Source organism: Euprymna scolopes, chromosome 19, assembly GCF_053919585.1.
Source record: "Euprymna scolopes isolate OS-2025 chromosome 19, ASM5391958v1, whole genome shotgun sequence".
In the NCBI taxonomy this organism is placed as follows: Eukaryota; Metazoa; Mollusca; class Cephalopoda; order Sepiida; family Sepiolidae; genus Euprymna; species Euprymna scolopes.
In genome coordinates, this window is record NC_136500.1 from 19633067 (window position 1) to 19656131 (window position 23065).

At 35.5% G+C, this 23065-nt stretch overlaps 1 protein-coding gene across 1 annotated transcript in view; it reads right to left on the reverse strand.

Annotated features, from left to right (window-relative positions):
- Positions 1 to 23065, reverse strand: part of LOC145303471 (inhibitor of Bruton tyrosine kinase-like) — a 147890-nt gene that overhangs the window by 99687 nt on the left and 25138 nt on the right. Inside the window, exons 5-6 of the mRNA XM_080144819.1 lie at positions 16321 to 16431; positions 8997 to 9082 (exon numbers count right to left, since the gene is read on the reverse strand). Coding sequence (XP_080000945.1) covers positions 8997 to 9082; positions 16321 to 16431 — 197 coding nt within the window. The remainder of the gene's footprint in view (positions 1 to 8996; positions 9083 to 16320; positions 16432 to 23065) is intronic.

Here is a 23065-nt window from a genome sequence, read left to right on the forward strand (position 1 = left end):
CGGAGAGAAATGATTTAATGATTGAGAAAATATTTCTAGTTATACCATAGCTGGAAATCTTGTGAAGTAGACCCTTATGCCATACCTTATCGAAGGCCTTCGATATGTCAAGAGCAATTGCCCTAGAAAGGAAGCCTTTGTCAAAAGATTCACTAATCCTATAAGATATAACCGTTAGCACCTCTGCTGTAGATCTTGCGGAGCGGAAACCATATTGCATGTCACTAAGAAGGTTGTTTTTGCTGAGGTGGTTGACTATTTAATATAGATTCCAACAACTTACTCATGACACACAGGAGACTTATTGGTCTGTACTGAGAGGGAGATGACTTTTCACCTGAGTTCTTAAATACAGGGCATACTGATGAGGTTTTCCAGGGTGTTGGGAAGCACTTCTCCTTAAGCCAACGCTTAAACAGTTTTTTAAGTATGGGGGCAAGTTCTAGTTGGAGCTTTTTCAGCAATATAATTGGAATGCCGTCAGGGCTAGTTGCTTTACTGGAATCAAGGTTCTTGATTAACTTGGCGACATCACGCACAGATATTTGTATATTGCATAACGTGCTGTCTGTTATAGGAGGAAATACAGGGATTTGATGTTGATGGTCTTCGTCACATAGGGTAGAATTAGCTGCAAAGTTCTTGGCAAATAGTCTGGCCTTGTCTGATGCTGACGAGATGACCTCAGGTCCATTGATGATGGTTGGGATAGAACGCACACTTCTGTTCAGGATTCTGTTTGCTATTTGCCAAAACTGGTTGGAACCAAGCTGCTGCTCAGCTACTTTGGATTTAAAGGACTGAGCATATAGCTCTCTTGCATTTTTTATTATTCTTTTACAGTGGTTGCTGGCAGTCCTGAAAGCAGCTTTAGTCTCAGTACATCTATTACGTTGGTAGTTATGGAAAAAGTGATTTCTGCGTACAATGGCAGCAGCACATTCTGGAGAGAACCATGGCTGGCTGTTAGGTTTTTGTTGGAAATTTTTGGATGGTATGAATCGGTCTATGCCTACAATTAACCATTCGGTCAGGTCTGATACTATAGAGGACACATCCTTTTTAAACATGGAATGCAGAGGTAGATCAGATATGAATGTACGGAAGCTATCCCAGTCAGCCATAGAGTATCGATATACAGTACGGTGGAGAGGTACGTCTGAAGACTTATTACATTTCATTTTTATCTTAACTGCTACAACAGAGTGGTCGGAGGATCCCAGAGGAGATAGAACGGAACATGAACATAGCTCGGGGGAAGTTGTGAGGAAATGGTCTAGAAGGCTTGCATACTGACCAGTAGTATCGGGCACACGGGTGGGTTCATGAACAATCTGAGTGAGGTCATAGGCAGTGGCAAAATCATGACAGAACCTCCCTTTGTCATCGGTCTTATTTGAGTGAGTCAGCCATTCCACATTATGGACATTGAAGTCACCGCAAATGTGAATGTTAGCCGAAGGATGAGCAGACAAGATGTGGTCAATTTTCTCAGATATGCTCTTAAAGATAGTAACCCCATTGTTGTGAGGGCGATAGAGGGCAAATATAAATGCTGTGGTGTAAGCTAGTGCAACCCGGAAGCACATATAAGGTAAATTAGGGTCTTCTCTGGAGATATCCCTACCACATGGAAAGCCATCTTTGATGTAGGCACATATTCCATGCCCATGGCGATCTTGGGGGTCAGATTTAGATGTTAAGTTAGAATATCCTTTAATTATGAATTCATCTAGGGAAGTGGTTGGCCATATGCCAGTTTAGTTTAGAAAGAATATGTCCGGTTTTGTCTCCTGTAATTGTTTCACCCTCTGGAAGGTTGGAACATAGACCCCTGATGTTGGAGAAGGAGACCTGAAACCACGTTTTATTTACTGGATATTTTTCCGGTACAAGGACTCAAGTTTGCCCAGCTGGGCAAATTTTGGTTTTTGTTGTAAAAAAAGACAGAAAAAATATATTGGGAGTGGGGGAGGAGGTACTGCTTGCACCCGTGAAGCAAAAAAAAAAAATCATATTTCACATTTTCATTTTTTTTTCTTTTTTAAACAAAATCCAGTTTAATTCACAGTTAAAAACTAATGTAATGGCTAAAAGATAAATTTAATTTTTAATTCGTTCAGGAATAAAAAACAAAACAAAAAAAAAGTTTGTTTACAGTAAAGTAATTAATATCAGCAATAGTAGCTGCTGCTGCTTCTACAGATGGTTTTTAGATACTTTTTAAAAATAGAACAATTTTTTCCAGGTATCATGATTTTAAATTGCTCGGTACCGCAAGATAAAGCCAGTTACATTTTTATTTTTAACTGATAAATGTAATAAAAAGATTGATTTATTTAACAGTGGGTGTCTGAAGAATTTTTTTTTCAAAATTTCCTAAACTCGGCATGTTGAAGTTTTTTTAACACATGAGCTGTCAAAAGAATTTTGGACAACCAAATCTATTAAAAGTGATATCTCTTCTAGTTAATTTCCAAATTTCATGACAAAATTCTTAAGAGAAACTCGGTATGACCACTTACAAATCAGAGGGTGAGGGGATCATTACAAAATCTTACCGAAAATGCTGTTTTATGATGTTAACATTTTTAGCACTTTATTTGCTTAAAACTCTTAAAATATATAATGTACATTATTATTTATTAATTTATTTGAAAGTATATTTATTTTCGAACAAAACAGTGGTATTTTGAGGACTGAAGTTGCTTTTGTTTTTAAAATATGATGATTTTAGCAGAACCTCCTTGAAATCCGTAATTATTCAAAGCGTTTTATCGTCTGTGTGTATTGCTACTCTAAAAGAGAAAAAAAAATGTCTTTGTTTGCTATTTTGTGAAGTGTTCAATTTTCAGAGAAGCAGTCCCTATCATGGAAAATGCCAATGATGGAAATGCTGCCCATAAAGACAACCAAACCCACACCAGCCGACGCATAGCCGATACAATATCCACTGCTTGATGTAAGGAGATGTGTGTATCGTTTAACTGGTTTTATTGCCCTAGGGAGCTAGTGCCAGGCCAGGAAGAAACAATCATTCTCGATAGGTTCACAAGACACAGATAAGCCAAGGAACTCTCCCTGATAGTTCTACAATGGTGCCATGACTTCATTTTACCTTTCCTAACTTGGCTATTACCTACTTTTGTACTTTTTTTAAGCTTTATTTTTATGCCCCAAAATATTTTCTATTCTGTAATTTTATTAAGTTTATGACTCTCTTTAAATTTTAGTAAATTCCCTGTCCCTACCTTGTCTTCATTTTGTTTTTACATATTTCTGAAACAATGTTTTCATTCCTTTTCAGTTTAAATTGTTTTGTAATCCTTGAAATAAGTGATAATCTGAAGGAACTAGGTCAGAAGAATATGCAAGATAGGGCAGATTTCGTAACCAAATTTTCCCAGAAAATCTTTGGTCAGTAGTGTTGTGTGAGGATGGGCATTATCATGCTGGAAGCTGATTCCCTTTCTGTTGATTAAAGAAGGTCGTTTTATGACCAACACGGGCACAAATATTGCAGAAAAATATGAATAATCTGAAAGAAAAAGTTATAAAGTAATCAATGTGATGTGTTTAAGTAATAGCAATATGCATAAAATAAATTACAATCGTTTAAAATGACCTTTCTGCAAACCGGCAAAAACTTTTGCATTTAATCGATAGACCATGCTTCAGAGTCTTGTCGATTGAGTTTCCATGAAACACACACATCCTGGAGACAGAATAAAGATTGTCTGATTGTCAAAGAAAACGAATTTGAAAATTAACAAAGATTTCGATTTTAACCATTTTAAAATGAATTGTACTCAACTAAAATTCTGTTGCTCTGTCAACAAAATTAGTTTTAAAAACCTACTCATTCCATTCTGTTTATTTTAATGTAATTCTAATGAACATAGAATTGTTACAATTTAAAATCAATGCATTAAGAAAGTTACATTAGTTGGTGATTGTTTAGAAGTCCCCCTATATTAAAAAAACAAAAATAAAGAAAAATCTCTATGATGTACCTACCCATGACGGAAAGAAAAATTATGTAAATTGCTCAAGTAGTTTTATTTTTAAATAAGAAAATACAATTTTATGGCAAAACTAAATGAGAGTATCTTACAACGTCATCTTAAAAACAGTGAAGCTGTACCATGTTATTAGCAACATAATAACATACTTGACTACCATCTATTTTAAGTTTATTTTAGTCCGACATGAACAGCTGGTAATGTGAAACATTTTATAATAATCACCTTTTTTGTTTGCTTTACTCTTTTTCAACCTAAAACAAGGCATATAGTCACTTGGACGTGAAGGGATACCATTTGGGATCAAGTCTACAAGAGACTATGTAGGGAGTTGAGCAACAACATGTCAATTCAATTTTAACTTCTGCAGGTTATATATTCAAGGAAATAAGAAACAGGGCGGGAATTCCGAAATCTATCAGAAACTGATAGCATAAAAAGTTTTCTGACATCTAGAGACCTTAACAGTGAAGAAGTGGGATTTAGCTGCTTTTCAGATTAATCGGGATATGAACGTTGAGGAGGCACAAGTGCTGTTAGTTCATCAAAGCACATTCCGTTGAAATATTTGTAAAATAGGCACAGGGATGCAACATTACTGCAATGGGACAGAGGTTGAAGCTTAGTTGATAGTGCAAGGCCTATTAGGTTGGAGACTATTTTTGAGGTTTTGTCTAGGAGGGAGAAACTAGTGGGAGATGTACCAGCCCAGTTGTGGCAATAATACTCCATGCATAGAGTAAATGGTAGCTTTGTAGAGGTATAAGGCACTCTCAGGTGTGAGTAATTTTCTAGCACTGTAAAGGGAGCCCATCTTTTTTGCAGCAGCCTAGGCAATGTCTTCAATGTATTTTTTCCAATTCGTGTTGCCTGTGAAAGTTAAACAGAGGAGTTTGATGAGCTCTCAAGTAGTGCATTATAGGATTTATTTATTTTACAATTAAAATTTTATTTCTTTCTTTTAGATACATAGATATTCGAATGTTCCATTAAACTTCTTTATTTCTCCAACACTGAGTTCTTAAAAAAATTGTGAACATAATTTTCCTCTCCCCAATTAACCATTTTTATTTCTTGTAGTATATCATTTATTTTGGTCTCTTGGTCTTACTGAATTCCAGGACAAGAATTTATCTAGTCTGGTTGAGTATCCAGTATCGTGCTGTTACGCAAGGTAACATCACTTGGAAAAGGTGCACCATTCCTTGTAAAAGCTAATGTAAGTTAGCCATAGTGAGGAGATCTTATTTGGGCTGCGAATACTATGTGATTTTGAATATTTGGTCAGCGTTTACTTCTAGGGAGAAGTATCCTCATGCCAGGTTGTTCTGGCAAACCCTTGTAGAGAGAGAGCTTAGATACTCGAGGATAGTGTCTAGTAGGCATTCAAGTTCTCTCCTTTCTCTGTATATGTTTTAAAATGTACAAACAAATAAAAATGACTTCATTGCAACCCAGGCTTTATTGCAAAACGATTTGCTTTATCATTAAGGGAAAGGAGTTATGCATGTTCTGATATGAGACTTCATCTTATCTGTCCTTGGTCAGTGAAGAAGAAATCTTTCTCGACTGAGATAATTTTTTGCCCCCGTCTAGAGTGTCCCTATTTAGTTTTGCATATTACGGACCCTATGATGGCGATTAATTTAACTAGTGTGAGTTTTAACAAGCATCACATTAAGTGCAAGTCATGACAAACTTAATCTGTAGGCAAAATTGTTCATGAAATGGGTGAGGCAGGGGCAGCAGATCAAACAGTAGACAAAACAGAGGATATGACGAATGGCATCACATTTTTCAAGCTGGGCGAAAGAAAGATTTTCAAATCAGTCTCTCTGTGAAAGCTGCGCAAATGAGATAATGCCAACAATACAGAATAATCTAAGTGCAATGTTACCTCAAGACTGTCCGTGTATGTCACTCATTTCAGTTAAGTTAATTTACTATTTTACAATGTATTGTTTTACTGTGTACGTTTTCAGTGACCCAATTTTTTTTTTTTTTCCATGTTTAAATTAAAAGATATTTCAAAATTTGAATTTAACTTTAAGTATTATGGTATCTGTTCAGTGCACATTTACCTATAAGTATGGCAAACCACTTAAAATTCAATGGCTGTAAGTTTGGTTTTTTTTTTTCAAGAATAAACAATTATAAACAGAACAACTCATAGAAATCTATCTATATTCTTTTTTTCATTTTAATATACTTTCATAGAAATGTTTCTGCTATGTTCCAATAAACTATTTTCTTTACGTCACAAGTGTCATGCTCATACATTAATTCCATAGCTAATATAACATACTGACCCCTTAGGGGACGTTTTACAACTATTCTATATTACAACTATACTGTCGCAATTTTCTCACAAATAAATCAACTTTGACCTGTTGACAACATATTTTTTTTTTACTGTGTACGTTTTCAGCGGCCTAATTTTTTTTTTTTTGCATTTTAAATTATCCAAATAAATAATTGTTAATACTTTCTGCATTTTTTTTTACATCGTTCATTTTTGTATTACGTTTAAGTTATTTTAACGCAATTTTCTTACAAATAAATTTTTTTTTTTTTTTTTTTTTACACGCTGGTCGCCACTTATCAAGGCCTGGAAGCCACTCAGGGATAAGGGTTATTACAAGTACAGTATGTTTTTCTGGAGATATTTCATGTTGAGGTTTTGGGATTTGTGGAACAGGTCGGCATACTTCGTTAGAGCAGTACAGAGAGGGAAAGTAAGAGAGAAAAAAGACAGAGAAAGAAAAAATTTCAGACATCTCAGACTACTGTTTACCAAGTACTACCGACCTTTAAGCAGCTTTTTCTTCACCCTTTGTCAGAAAAATCACTCATTTGAATGAGGACTGAGGGACAAAAAAGGAGAAGCGAGAGTTACTGGAGCTGCCGATAACACATCCACTGTATTATCTACTCTCCATTTAAAAAAAAAAAAGAAAAAAAAGAGAAACTGGGAGGAGGGGAATGGGTACAAGTGACTTTGGCTCTGGCTCTATTTAGAGTCACTCAGTTTTTTCTAGCAAGGTTTGAACTCTGGGAGAGTGTTTCTTTTGGGTCTGGTAGGGCTTCATTTTTATTTTTACAATGTATTGTTTTACTGTGTATGTTTTCAGCGACCCAATTTTTTTTTTTTTTAATTTATTTTTACGTATAAATTAAAAGATATTTCAAAATTTGAACTTAACTTTAAGTATTATGGTATCTGTTCAGTGCACATTTACCTATAAGTATGGCAGACCACTTATAATTCAATGGCTGTAATTTTTTTTTTTTTTTTCAAGAATAAACAATTATAAACAGAACAACTCATAGAAATCTCTCTATATTCTTTTTCATTTTAATATACTTTCATAGAAATGTTTTTGCTACGTCACAAAAAACTATTTTCTTTACGTCAAAAGTGTCACGCTCATACATTAATTCCATAGTTAATATATACTGACCCAACGGGTCATAGGTAGTCTAGTATATATATATATTTTTATTTTGTTTTTTCAGGAATTTCACTCATCTTCATTTCAGGATATTTTAGGGTGAATGTGGTATTATAGTGGTTGAAGATTCAGTGAGATAGATAATTGATCATCATCTTTTTTCTGAGGTTATCAGTACTTGTTACATGTAAGAACCAGAGACTGAGCTCCAATCTATGGTTCTTCCTGTAAAACATTCACAGCAAGAACTCCTAATGAGAACGTCCAAGGATGGAATACTGCTGCCATATCTGGGCAGGAGCTGCTAAAAACAGCCTATCCTGCCTTGACAGAGTAGAAAATAGACTTTGTGGTTTAGTGGGGGATGCCCTTTTCTCTACCCTGCAACCTCTCTCCCACAGAAGAGACATTGCGAGCCTATCCTTGTTTTATCGTTATTTCCATGGCAGGTGCTCATCTGAACTCCAATCTCTGGTCCCCCCTCGCCAATCTTTCACGAAAAACACCCGTCTAGCTGAATCCACTGTCAAAAATTTCCCCCACTCTTTATCTGTGCCTAAATCAAAACGTGGATTCCATGAGCAAAGCTTCTTTCTTAGAACTACACGCCTGTGGAACTCTGTTCCGTCTGCCTGTTTCCCACCTGACTACAACTTGGATGTCTTCAAGTCCAACGTTAACAAATTCCTAATGAACCGCCCCCTTAAGTAAACACTTCATCAAATCTCCACACTAACATAATGTACTTGCAATAACCCTTATCCCTGAGTGGCTTCCAGGCCTTAATAAGTGGTGACCACTGTGTAAAAAAAAAAAAGAAAAAAAAAAGAAAAAAGAACAGCTATAACCCCTGTAAATAATTTTCTTATCCTCTGTGCACCTTGAGCTAAATGGAACTTCTATGAGCAGAGTTATTTCCAAGAACTACCAAACTGTGGAACACAGTATCGCAAGGCTGCTTTTCAGTTGACTACAATATGGTCTTTATTCAAGTCCAATATTAACAAATTCTTCTTGAACCATCCTTTTAAATAATCGAATTCTGCCTAGGTTCAATTATCATCTCCAATCCTCAAGATGTTGTCTTACTGTCCATCTGACTAACTCATAATTTATTGAGTAGATTCTGGGTCTTGATAAGAAGCAACGTATTAGTAAAAAAAAAATAATTATCAATCAATAATTATCAATTTGAACTAAAAAAATAATGAAGAAAATTGTAGATATTTGCCAAAAATTGTCACTTTGTGCCATTCTATCCCCTTCCTGTGTCATTTCAGTTCCACCCTCCCTCAAGAAAATAAACAAGTTTTTCTTGAGAAAATCTGGCTTAGTCAGTTTTCTGCATTCATGGTCATGCAAAATTTTGTGAAAAACTAATAAAATAATTTCTGAGAAAATCAGAAGAATTAATGGACAAATGGAATAATGAATTTAAAAGACAGTGACAAAAACCCAAGTCTATTTCGATTAACATTGGAGCCCACTTCCAAAATAAAATTTTTTTAAAAATCATACATACTTTTCTGTAAGGATCACAGTATGATTAATGGATGCTGCAATTTGAACACATCTTTCAGATTTCAAAGATTCTATTTTTTCAGGAATCTGAGGAAAACAAAAAATTATAATTTTAATTAGAACCACAAATATAAAAATTTTAATAACCAGGAAAAAGAAAAATAAAGAAATCTGGGTGCAAGTTTAACCTAATTAAAAAAATATATGTATAGTAATCTTTATGATGTACATCCCCATCATAAATCGAAAATATCATATTCCGAAAAATCGTGTGAATTATTCAAGTATTATTTTTATATATAAAATCAATTTTTTACAATTTTAATAGTAGATCGTAGCCATTACAAGGCTGATTTTGTTATCCCCCTTTATTCATTAAACATGGCAGATCAGAACACAACTTATTGCTTCTCATAAAATTTCATTTCCTTAGTTAAAAAAAATAAAAAACCACTGGATCAATTTATATGATTTTTGAAATATGACTTTCTTTCCATGATGGGTACGTACACCATAAAGATTTTTCTGTATTTTCTGTAGTTTTGTTCTTTTAATAAGGTTGAACTCTGGACTTGTACAAAAACGCCAAAATCGAGATGCATGTGTGGACAGAGGACAGCACAAGAAAAAACTGAATAGCACAGAACTTAGAAATAGAGATTTTAGGTTGACAGATAAGCCACTTATAATACTTCCATAAGCAGAGTCTCTTCCCTAGAACTGTCTATCCGTGGAACAATACTGTGAGGCTGCTTCCCAACTGACTATAGCATGGTCATTTTTAAATCTAATGTAAATAAGTTCCTGTTGAGCAATATACTAAAATAATCTAGTCCTACCCAAGTATAATTCCAGATCATATTGTCTCACTATCTACCGAACTCTTATTAGCCCTTATCCTAGAGTAGCCTCCATGCTTTAATAAGCGGTAACCTACCCCCAAAGTAAATAAAAAAATAAATACAAAAAATTTAAAAAAAAAACATAAGAAAATTCTTGCTTGAAAGCCAAATATATTAAAATTAGCATTATATAATTTGAACATCTCACAGGAGAAACGTTGCGAGTCTGTCTATGCCTCAGTCTTACTTCTGTGGTAGGTACTCGACTGAGCTCTAATCTAGGGTCCCTCCCAATAAAACATCTGTAACAAATACTCATCTAGTTACAACCGTCAGCAACTTCCCATATTCTCTGTTTGTGCCTAAAACTAAACCAAAATTCTATGAGCAGTATTTCTTTTTTAGAACCGTTTGTCCGTAGAGCAATACTATGTGGCTGCATTCCGGCTGACTATAGCATGATCCTCTTCCAAGTTTAATATGAATAAATTCTTGTTGAGCCGTCCTCTTAAATGATCTATCCTTACACAAGTTGCATTATTGCTAATTATGTTGTCTCACCATCTACCTAATACTTAACCTTTATCCTAGAGTGGCTTCTAGGCCTTGATAGGCCTAAAAAAAAAAAAAAACACTTTCATTAAACACCTTCAATGTTGATCAGTTATTATGAGAGCACACAGCTCTAGATAGTATCAAGTGGTGGGCCGTGGTTCATAACGGTACTCGCCAATATGAAAGTGACAGGAAAGCTGCTGCAGAGAAACACAGACACGCTAGAAAGACCAAGTAGGCGATAGTTTCATTTCATGGTAAAATTACAACGTATTCATTTTAAGCTTTATTTTTTTTACATATTTTTCTTCTACAAATTTTAGTTAGTTAATTATATTAGTTAAAACTTTTGTAATAGTTTACAGTTCATACATATATATATATATATATATATATATATATATATATATATATATATATGTATACAGTGCCGGCAAAAAGAAAGTCTGCACTTGTATTTTTTTTCAAAAAAAAGCTAAATTTAATGTAACTGTTTAAACAACCTATACCTCATTTGATTCGCCTTTTATTCCTCTATAATTTTCATATTTGACTTTTAATTGAAAAAATAAAGTCCGCAGCAACAAATTCGCTTAAAACCAGCTTAAATTATCGCCCCTAAATCAGTTTAAAATATCCACCAACAGGTAACAAAGCATCTCTAATTGAAATTGTTGTTGTTCCAGGTTATACAGCATAACATTTAGTCCATATGCTATGACTTTCTCTTAGTGATCATCAGGAGCTCATTAATCTCCACTTTTCTGGTTTATCCAATTGAGAAATCAGCCGCAGATTGAAATGTGAGGAGAAAACGGTACAGAAGACTATGCAAAAGCACCAAAACAACGGCAGTGTTCGTTATACCTCTAAATCTGGTCGTACTAGTTACTTCTAACAGGAAGACAATGCTATCAAGATCTGCAGACTAAGAAACAGATTTGAAATGGTTCCTCAAATCCAACAACAGTGCAATCTTGTTAAAAAGTGCTCTCTTTCTACTGTCAAGAACAGATTAAAGGAATTTAATTTGCGAGGATATGTTGCAAGACACAAGCCAATGATTTCTGTAAAAAACAGAAAACACCGTCTGGACTTCATCAGATGCAATGAAGATCATGACTCTTCATATTGGTCAAAAGTGCTTTTTAGTGACGAAAGCAAGTTCAATAGACTAGGTAGTCATGGTAGGCAGTACGTCCATTGGAGGAAAGACAAAGAATTTAATCCTAGGTGCTCAGTTTCAATGCTGCAAGGTGGTGGAGATTCAGTTTTGGTGTGGGGCATTATTAGTACCAATGGTCCAGGGCCTATAGTTCGCTTGCAAGGTCAAATTAATTCGACCAAATACATTAATATGTTGACTGAGCATTTTCTACCCTACACTGGTCGGAATTTGGATGATAATCCTATCTTTATGCAGGATAATGCTGCCATTCACACAACTGACAATGTCAAGAGGTTCCTGGAAGAGCATGACATTCCATCTTTGGATTGGCCTGCACAATCTTCAGACCTCAATCCTATCAAAAACGTATGGCATTACATCAAGCAACAGTTATGCAATTATAAAATTTCAAATTTGGAAGAACTTTAGTCAAAAAATTTTAAAAAGTGGGATGCCCTTTCCCCAGAGTATTGCTGTAGTCTAATTCAAGGAATTCCCAAAAGATTGCAGGCTGTCAAATTACAGAAGGGCTATGTTACTAAATATTAACTAGTTCATTGTGTTCCTGTTGTATTTGTATTGCATTAATGTCCTAAAGTTATATTTAAATAACAATTTTCTATTGTGCGGACTTTCTTTTTGCTTCCCCAATTTGAAGTTATTTTTTTAAATTGACGTGAACAAAAAAAAAGAAAATATATTTCACATTTTAATTTTGATGCCATATTTACTCAAACACATGTGAAATATATTTTAATAAATAATTTACATTTGCTAATAATTTATCCTGAACTAACTGTACCTACTTAGTTTTGCCTGGGAGGAAAAGAAGAAAATATTGACTGACCTGTTTACAAAGAAACAGAAAGTAATGCTGGCAGCTTTAATTTTGTAATCAAATTATTTTCTGAAAAAGGAATGTTTAGAAATTTCCTTTTAGGTGTTAATCGATTAAAAATAAAGAAGTAGTGTGTAATTAATATGAAAACTTTCCATTAATGATTAAAACTCTAAAGTATTTTTGGATAATAATTTGGCAGAAGCTAAGGGAAATAATTCATTACATGATTAGTTCCCTTTAATATTTAAGAAGGCGTAAGGAAAAATGTATCCACCCTGGGTATTTTTACTGAAAATAATTATTAAAACAAAAACAAGCCGAGAATGCAGAGCCCCCCTCCACGAGTGAACCATTTGGGAGCAATTTTACTCCTATAATGCCCCCTAGGGAGCAACCAGAGTTATCCCAGATATCATATTCTGGCAAAAATTTACAGTATTTATGCACTTATTGAACCATACTGCAATAATGCTATTTAGAAAGCGATGCTTAACATGGGGAGAGGACCGTGTTTTGCAACTATTCTGTACTTTCACCTAACAATTTACTAAAAAAAGATATCGTAAAAGTTAAATTTAACTTGAAAATACTATTTAAAAATAGTGCGGTTCAATAAGTGCATAAGCACCAAATTTCTTTTCACTATGACTAACGTTTGCACAAAATTTTCTTAAAAATCCAAGTTGTGAATATTGAGAAAAGTGTGAACAAACAAACAAGAGTTAATTACTAAGTCCAATCTCTCGTTCGTTGGAGGACCAAAAATGATACTAAATAAAAGATGCTCATGCCAATAACATAAGTGACAAAAGAAAAAGCAAGTATAGATGTTTAAATAGATTACTATAATTTAAAAAAAAAAAACAATAAGATAAGCTTATATTATAGAGTTACATTACAGAAAAGACTGTTTATATTTTTTCTACTAATCTTTCTCATCATTTGTATTATCTCGACTTATATATAAACAACACTTTGTCTATGTGTCTGAGAGTTCATTCCCTATAGACTATGAAACAGTTGGGCCAATGTTTTTTTAAATTTCACACAAATATACTTTGTATCTGGGAGATAGATTTTTTATCAGAATAAATCTGATAAGTATCAAAAACAAATAATCAAAAAAGTCCACGTAAAGAAGAAAGAGTCCGATTTTGACCAAAGATATATCCTTATATAGCCTAACATCACAAGTGCATTTGAGAAGTATAATCACCACACAAACAGAAGGGCCTGGTGTATAAAACCAACAATAAGTTTTTAGATAAGACAGGGGCGCATTAGAAATGAATATTTCTGAATAGAGCACAATTGAACCATGGTATTTGACTTTTGCATTTTAAACTTTATTTCAAGCCATTATATGAAAATAATTTTATTCAATCAACAATAGGTTCTCTACAGAGTAATGTATTATAGAGGGGCAGATGAAGTTTCCTCCTGAAGGACCGCAGTGGGTCCCCAACTAGAACAGATAATCATCAATCTGACAGAAAAATGGGCGATTTCAATGATTTTGATGACAATGAAAGTATTGGAAGGTTTTTTTTTTTTTTGTTGGTTTTTACACGGTGGTCACCACTTATCAAGGCCCGGAAGCCACTCAGGGATAAGGATTATTGCAAGTACATTACGTTAGTGTGGAGATTTAATGAAGTGTTTACTTAAGGGGGCGGTTCATTAGGAATTTGTTTAGATTGGACTTCAGAGATCCAGGTTGTAGTCAAGTGGGAAGCAGGCGTGCAGTTCTAAGAAAGAAGCTTTGTTCATGGAATCTATGTTTTGATTTAGGCACAGATAAAGAGTGGGGAAAATTTTTGACAGTGGATTCAGCTAGACGGGTGTTTTTCGTAAAAGATTGGTGAGGGGGGAGGGACCAGAGATTGGAGTTCAGACAAGCACCTGCCATGGAAATAACGATGAAACAAAGATAGGCTCGCAACATCTTTTCTGTGAGAGAGAGGTTGCAGGGAAGAGAAAAGGGCATCCCCCACTAAGCCACGAAGTCTATTTTGTACTCTGTCAAGGCAGGATAGGCTGTTTTTAGCAGCTCCTGCCCAGATATGGCAGCAGTATTCCATCCTTGGACATACTTGGCTTTTATATAGATAGAGAATTGCATCAGTAGTGAGATATCTTCTGGAGCGGTAGAAGGATCCCACCATCTTTCCAGCGACCTTGGCAACAGACTTGATGTACGTGTTCCATTTCAGATCAGGAGTAAAGGACAAACCCAGAAGCTTGTCAAAACATGGGGCTTCTCCTAGACGAGAGCCATCCATTTCAATTGATGCCAGATGGGGGATCAGAGCTTTGATGATGTAAAGATAGGAGTTTAGTTTTAGATGCATTAAAGGTAACCAGCCACGTCTTCCCCCACTGAACCACGCGCTCGAGATCAGAGGAGAGAGAATCAGAGAGAACTTTGTCATTTACAGCCTTTGATGTGTTGCCGTAGATGGTCGTGTCATCAGCATAGATGTCAACGAATGATTTAAGTATGTGTTTAGGGAGATCATTGATGTAAATCAGGAAGAGAGTTGGGCCCAGAATTGACCCTTGAGGGACTCCAGCATTAATACTGCAGGCCTCCGATTTTTGTCCATCGATCACTACTCTTATGAGCCTATCAGAGAGAAATGATTTAATGATCTGAGCTATCACCAGATGGATAAAAATTAAGCGACTTCAAGCTAAAAATGTGTATGTACGCATGATGTGAAATTAGCAGATTTACTCCTGCCAAGGTTAACCTTTTTTTTTTATTTTGACTCCTTAGCAGCCGTTTTTAAAGGCTAAAAATCAAATTGAAAGTGCTCCTAGGGTCCAAATACCCTATATATCAAATTTCGAGGTTGTAAACCAAATATTCAGAAAGGAGTTTGGTAGAGAATTTTTGTACATGCACTGACAAGATCATTATATATATATATATATATATATATATATATATATATATATATATATATAGAGAGAGAGAGAGAGAGAGAGAGAGAGAGAGAGAGAAACATTTCTATGTCTTTAAACGTTTTCATCCTAAATTATACACAATTATGTAGAATGTAAAAACTATGCATAAATCACTATATGTAGGCGATTAATATATATAATGTGATTTCTACATTTGGAAAATTTCACTCCAAAATAAAATCTTTGCCCATAAATAGACTTTTATTTTTTTGTGGGATTTTTGAAGACATATAGCATTGGTTTTGACTTAAATGAACAAAATCTTGATCAATACACTTTTCTAAGTGGTTAGAACATAATGATTTTTTTTCTTGACCATACAGGCCCCAGAACGTTATATAATTCTGTGGCTACTGAAACATTTGTCACTAATAAAAAAAAGAAAGAAAAAGGAATAATAAAAAAAAAATATCTGCATTGAATTGGCTTTTTAAACTTAAAATTTCAATTTGAACAACACTTTCATCACAGAAAAAAAAAATCTTCATAATTTACTTCACGTGCAACCACTTGGACATTTATAACATAACCATTGAAGAAGATTGCAAGGATCTTATTTTTCTTGTGGCACGAGGGAAGAAAAAGAAAAAGGAAACCGTTTCTATCCTGATGATGAGGGTGCTATCATGTTGAAAAGTTTGATTTATAAACAAATAAATGTTTATCTATTTTTTTTTTAAACATCTGCATTGAATTGGCTTTTTAAACTTACATTTTCAATTTGAATAAAAATACACTTTTTTTTTAGAAGAGAAGGCATGTGATAAAAACAAAAAAGAAAGTGGCAATAAATTAGATATAAAAATTCAAATTTTTTCTAATTTTTCATCTGCATTTAAATTTTAAGAGTATTTTCAGAAAAATTTGGAGAAGAGTAATTTTTTTCTTCAAATTAAAAAAGCGAGAAAAGAAAGATAATGTGGGTGATTGTGAATTTGTAAGCACTAACCAGATAAGTATTTTCGTTACCTAAGCCAAGACGTCCACCTTGTCCATGACCGCATGTATAAACACTACCACATTGTGTTAGAAAGACTGTATGATATTTGCATAGTACAACCTGGAAAATAAATTCCTTCATAAAAAATTTTGTAAATGACAAAAAAAATTAAAAAATAAATAAAGTGAAATAAACACTATCAGTATAAATACTTGTTTTTTTTTTCAAGAAAGAATCTTTGGAAAAAAATAATTAAGTTATATTCTGGAATTTTTTTTTAGATGATTCGTTATTTGTATCCGGACTACTGTTTTCATCTTGGATGTTATTCTCATGTTTTTGCTGATATAACTGCCGGCATTCTTCAAATCTGTCTCGTCAAACTGTGGAATTTGTACAAAATTTTGGACAAAACCCTTTATATAAAGAAGTCCCATACATGCACTCTTTGCAGAAACTGTAAAAACCTAATGGTGCCACCCCCCCCTTTTTTACATGGTAGTCGCCACTTATCAAGGCCCGGAAGCCACTCAGGGATAAGGGTTATTGTGTGTACAGTAATCAGTGGGATAATATCGTAGTAATTGTTAGTAATGGAGATTTCATAAAGTGTCTTACTTAAGGGGGCGATTTATCAGGAATTTGTTTATGTTGGACTTGAAGACATCCAAGTTGTAGTCAGGTGGGAAACAGGCAAACGGAAGAGAGTTCCACAGGCATGCACTTCTAAGAAAGAAGCTTTGTTCATGGAATCTGTTCTGATTTTGGCATAAAGAGTGGGGAAAATTATTGACAGTGGTTTCAGCTAGATGGATGTTTTTCATGAAATATTGGTGAGGGGGGACCAGAGATTGTAGCTCAGACGAGCACTTGCCATGGAAGTAACGATAAAACAAAGACAGGCTTGCAACGTCTCTTCTGTGGGAGAGAGGTTGCAGGGTAGAGAAAAGAGCATCCTCCACTAAGCCCTGAAGTCTATTTTCTACTCTTAGAGTGTTTTTAGCAGCTCCAGCCCATATGTGGCAGCAGTACTCCATCCTTGGATTTACCTGGCTTTTATATAGATAGAGAATTGCATCAGCAGTGAGATATTTTCTTAAGCAGTAGAAAGATCCTACCATTTTTCCAGCGACCTTGGCAACAGACTTGATGTATGTGTTCCATTTCAGATCAGGAGTAAAGGTCAATCCTAAAAGCTTGTCAAAACATGGAGCCTCACCAAGACGAAAGCCATCCATTTCAATTGATGCCAGGTGGGGATCAGAGCGTTGATGATGCAAAGAGAGGAGCTTGGTTTTAGATGCATTAAAAGTAACAAGCCACCTCTTCTCCCACTGCACCACGCAGTCAAGATCAGAGGAGAGAGAATCAGAGAACTTTGTCATTTATGGCCTTTGATGTGTTGCCGTAGATGGTCCTGTCATCAGCATAGATGTCAACGAATGATTTAAGTACATATTTTGGGAGATCGTTGATGTAGATCAGGAAGAGAGTTCGGCCCAGGAGAGACTCCAGCATTAATACTGTGGGCCTCTGATTTCTGCCCATCAACCACTACTCTTATGAGCCTATCAGAGAGAAATGATTTAATAATTGAGAAAACATTTCCAATTATACCGTAGCTGGAAATCTTGTGAAGTAGGCCTTTATGCCATACCATTATCGAAGGAAGCCTTTGTCGAGAGATTCCCTAATCATATGAGATATAACCGTTAGCACATCTGTGTAGATCTAGCAGAACGGAAACCATATTGCATGCCACTAAGAAGGTTATTTCTGCTGACTGGCTTGTGTATTTGATATTCACATGAAACGTCTTCCTTTCGTGGAAGCCAGTTTAACCCATGTAGAGTGAGTACTGCTGACATAACTTCATAGATTAAAATGCGTGCTCATTAATATAGCAATTTCTATCACCTCAAAACTTCTATGTACAGATGAAAGGTACACATGAAGCATGTCTGCATGTGCCGATAATTAAAAAAGGACCCATTTAGTGAACCAAAGGAAAATATGTCTACAAGCTCCAGCACATACAGCATCTATATTTTTCCTAAATTTTTTTCTTCATCAAACTTTTTTTTTTAATTATTTAAAGTTTGTTTATTTTTATCTGATACTTTTCCTTCAATTATGTATTTGTGAAATACACAAATGTAACACTTCATAAGCAAAACATCAAACGAACAAATGTTAAATGATGTTGCATAATCACTGCACCTGGAGAGCAATCAAGCAACAACTGAACTAAATAAAAATATGTAAATATGTGCAGTCTAGACATCATTCTTTTCATTGTCACTTCCCCCTATGTGTGACTGTTGATTTGTAACATTGGATCATCAAGTAATTTTAATCTTTTGTTACTCAAGACAAATAAAATTCATGCATGGAAAAATAAGGAGATATATTGATGATTTAAAGGTTTTATTGAGGAGAGAAAATTCTTTCACGAGGAAGAGACCAAAAATTAATCTATTACATAAATCTCACCTTTCTATTTAAATATATGTATGATTGTATGTCTGCCTAAAACTTTCAACAGAGGCGACAGATTTTCACAAAATTGGTATCGTTCTGAAGCTCGACCCTTCGGACAACAATATTGAAAAATTGGCTAAAAACATTAACTCCTTAGTTTTAAAAAAATACTGAACGTTTTTGCCATAGCGTTCCGTCCGCCGTCTTTTCGCTAACTGGTAGCTGGCATATCGTTGTGTCTTTCTAGAGCGTAAGAAGATTTCTATTTCCGGATAACTTGGACGAGTGCCTATCTATTTATAGAATAAAAGTGGTTACGTTCGGATGTGTAAAATATTTAATTTAAGATAAAAACGAAATGTAAGAAACCCTCAGACATACCTCTCCACCGTACTGTATACCGATACTCCATGGCTGACTGGGATATCTTCCGTACATTCATATCTGATTTACCTCTGCACTTCATGTTTAAAAAGGAAGTGTCCTCTATAGTATCAGATCTAACCGAATGGTTATTGTAGGCATAGACCAATTCATACCATCTAAACAATTCCAACAAAAACCTAATAGCCAGCCATGGTTCTCCCCAGAATGTGCTGCTGCTATCGCGCACAGAAATCATTTTTTCCATAGCTACCAACGTAATAGATGCACTGAGACTAAAGCTGCTTTCAGGACTGCCAGCAACCACTGTAAAAGAGTAATAAAAAATGCAAGAGAGCTATATGCCCAGTCTGTTAAATCCAAGGTAGCTGATCAGCGGCTTGGTTCCCACCAGTTTTGGCAAATAAAAAATAGGATCCTGAACATCATATCTCAAACATCATCAATGGACCTGAGGCTATCTCGTCAGCATCAGACAAGGCCAAACTATTTGCCAAGAGCTAATTCTACCCTATACGACGAAGGCCATCAACTCCCCGTATTTCCTCTTATAACACAGAACAAGCTAGGTAACATACAAATATCCTTGCATGAGGTCGCCAAGCTAATCAAGAACCTAGATTCCAGTAAAGCAACTGGCCCTGATGGCATCCCAATTATAGTGTTAAAAAGCTTCAACCAGAACTTGCTCCCATACTTACGAAACTATTTAAGCGCTGCCTTAAGGAGAAGTGCTTTCCAACTCCCTGGAAGACCTCATCAGTTTGCCCTGTATTTAAGAATTCAAGTGATAAGTCATCTCCCTCTCAGTACAGACCAATAGTCTCCTGTGTGTTATGAGTAAGTTGCTGGAATCCATATTAAATAGAGAAATAGTCAACCACCTCAGCAGGAATAACCTTCTTAGTGACACACAATATGGTTTCCGCTCTGCAAGATCTACCACAGATGAGCTGACGGTTATATCCCACAGGATTAGTGAATCTCTTGACAAAGGCTTCCTTTCTAGGGCAATTGCTCTTGACATATCAAAGGCTTTCGACAAGGTATGGCATAAGGGTCTACTTCACAAGATTTCCAGCTACGGTATAACTGGAAATGTTTTCTCAATCATTAAATCATTTCTCTCTGATAGGCTCATAAGAGTAGTGGTAGATGGACAAAAATCGGAGGTCTGCAATATAAATGCTGGAGTCCCTCACAGGTCAATCCTGGGCCAAACTCTCTTCCTCATCTACATCAATGACCTCCCTAAACACATACTTAAATCATTCGTTGACATCTATGCTGATGACACGACCATCTACGGCAACACATCAAAGGCTGTAAATGACAAAGTTCTCTCTGATTCTCTCTCCTCTGATATCGAGCGCGTGGTTCAGTGGGGGAAGATGTGGCTGGTTACCTTTAATACATCCAAAACCAAACTCCTATCCTTACATCATCAACGCTCTGATCCCCATTTAGCATCAATTGTGATGGATGGCTCTCGTCTGGGTGAGGCCCCGTGTTTTGACAAGCTTCTGGGTTTGACCTTTACTCCTGATCTGAAATGGAACACGTACATCAAGTCTGTTGCCAAGGTCGCTGGAAAGATGGTGGGATCCTTCTACCGCTCCAGAAGATATCTCACTACTGATGCAATTCTCTATCTATATAAAAGCCAAGTACGTCCAAGGGTGGAATACTGTTGCCATATCTGGGCAGGAGCTGCTAAAAACAGCCTATCCTGCCTTGACAGAGTAGAAAATAGACTTCATGGCTTAGTGGGAGATGCCCTTTTCTCTACCCTGCAACCTCTCTCCCACAGAAGAGACGTTGCGAGCCTATCCTTGTTTTATCGTTATTTCCATGGCAGGTGCTCGTCTGAACTCCAATCTCTGGTCCCCCCTCGCCAATCTTTCACGAAAAACACCCGTCTAGCTGAATCCACTGTGAAAAATTCCCCCACTCTATATCTGTACCTAAATCAAAACGCGGATTCCATGAACAAAGCTTCTTTCTTAGAACTCCACGCCTGTGGAACTCTGTTCCGTCTGCCTGCTTCCCACCGGACTATAACTTGGATGTCTTCAAGTCCAGCGTTAACAAATTCCTAATGAACCGCCCCCTTAAGTAAACACTTCATCAAATCTCCACACTAACGTAATGTACTTGCAATAAGCCTTATCCCTGAGTGGCTTCCGAGCCTTGATAACTGGTGATCACTGTGTAAAAAAAAAAAAAAAAAAAATTCCTTCACCCTCAACTGGGCACTTTTCTACAAAGAGGGGGTCGCTTTTTCGCTAATATTTTCGAAAGTCATCCCTTCATTTCGATTGATTAGCCTTAATTTAAACCTTCGCTATTTCTGGTTTGGCAATGGACGCAACAGCAAAGACATCACATTTTTTTTTCACGTTCTTTTCCTCCTTCGCAGTGTATGGGTTTCAGTCTACCTGCCTGCCTACTACAACTTTTTCTTTTTGCTCAACACACACCTCCAAACACCCGGGCAACGCCAGGCACCCAGGTTAGTCCTTTATACAAGAAAATCAATTTCTTCCTATTTATTTTCCTTACTTAATTTAAAATTGACTGACGAATGGACAGGTCTCAAAGAAATTTTTCTTAGGTTTCTACGTTGTTAGCACATGCTGTTGCTCGACTTACCCAGCACAAAACTGCCTCAGTGATGCAATTTCCATCTAACATCTGCTTCTTAGCGTGTTCTGTTTTAGCTGAGCCTTGACCTTATCACCTCACTTGTTGGGTGCACTGGGTTTATTTCCGTCGATCATCTGGCCGTCCTGACATGCACTTAAAAAAACGCTCTTGAAATTCATATTGACTTAATCTTTACCTAACTGACATAGAATTCTAATATATAACACAAATATATGGTGAGAAGATGATACTAAGAAATGTTAGTTTTAAAAAGTTTACGTTCATTTTACGTTAAATTATTATAGAAAAGTGATCCCCCACTTTTTAAAACTAACATTTCTTCATATCTTAGAAACTACTCGTTTGCCGTAATTTTAAACGTTATTTTCGTTTTCAGCGACCCCGAAAACCTTTAAGAGTGGTAATTTTAAAGGAATTTTCGAGGGTTGAGTAATTCTTCATATTTACCTTTTTTTTAATTGAATTGTTAGGTGAAAGTACAGAATAGTTACAATACACCCTCCCTTCCCCATGTTAAATAATAGGCTTCTAAATAATAGCGTTAAAAAATAGCTCGGGTCGTAAAGTGCAGGACTGCAGGAGTACCTATAAAAGGTAACGCCGGATCGGAAGAAGAGCTCAAAATGAAAATAAAATAAATTCTCAGCTCAAAATAAGAAATGGGAGAAAAAAAAAGTTAAACGGGAAAAAAAAGGAGCTCAAAATGAAAGAAAAATAAAACAAATTATTTTTACAATTGTAGCCATCCGTATTATAAGATTTGCGTGACGTCACTTCCAAGGTAAACAAAGAAGTGCGGAGCGTCAGGATAACCGCAACCAGCAAATACATAGAAATGTTAAAACTTTTAACGTGACTTTCTGATTATTTCGCTCACAGTTTTTTCCTCTGATGAGAAGAAATAGCATTTTTTGAAACTCAGCGGGTTAAGGAGCACCCAACTTTGGAGTATTCTGCCGAATAATAAAAACTTTTTGTAAAATTCTACTTTACAACTATGTTATTATTATTTATCTCCCTCTCTCTCTCTCTCTATATATATATATATATATAAGATGAATAAACATTTACTTTAGATATTCAAATATATATATACTAGAAAAAGTACCTGTCGTTGACTGGGTTCAAAAACAGCCTACAGAAAATGGACTCTGATTAATGAAAGTATGATAGGTTATGAAAAGGAAGGGTTATAAAGAGATAGCTTCGAATTTGGGGGAAT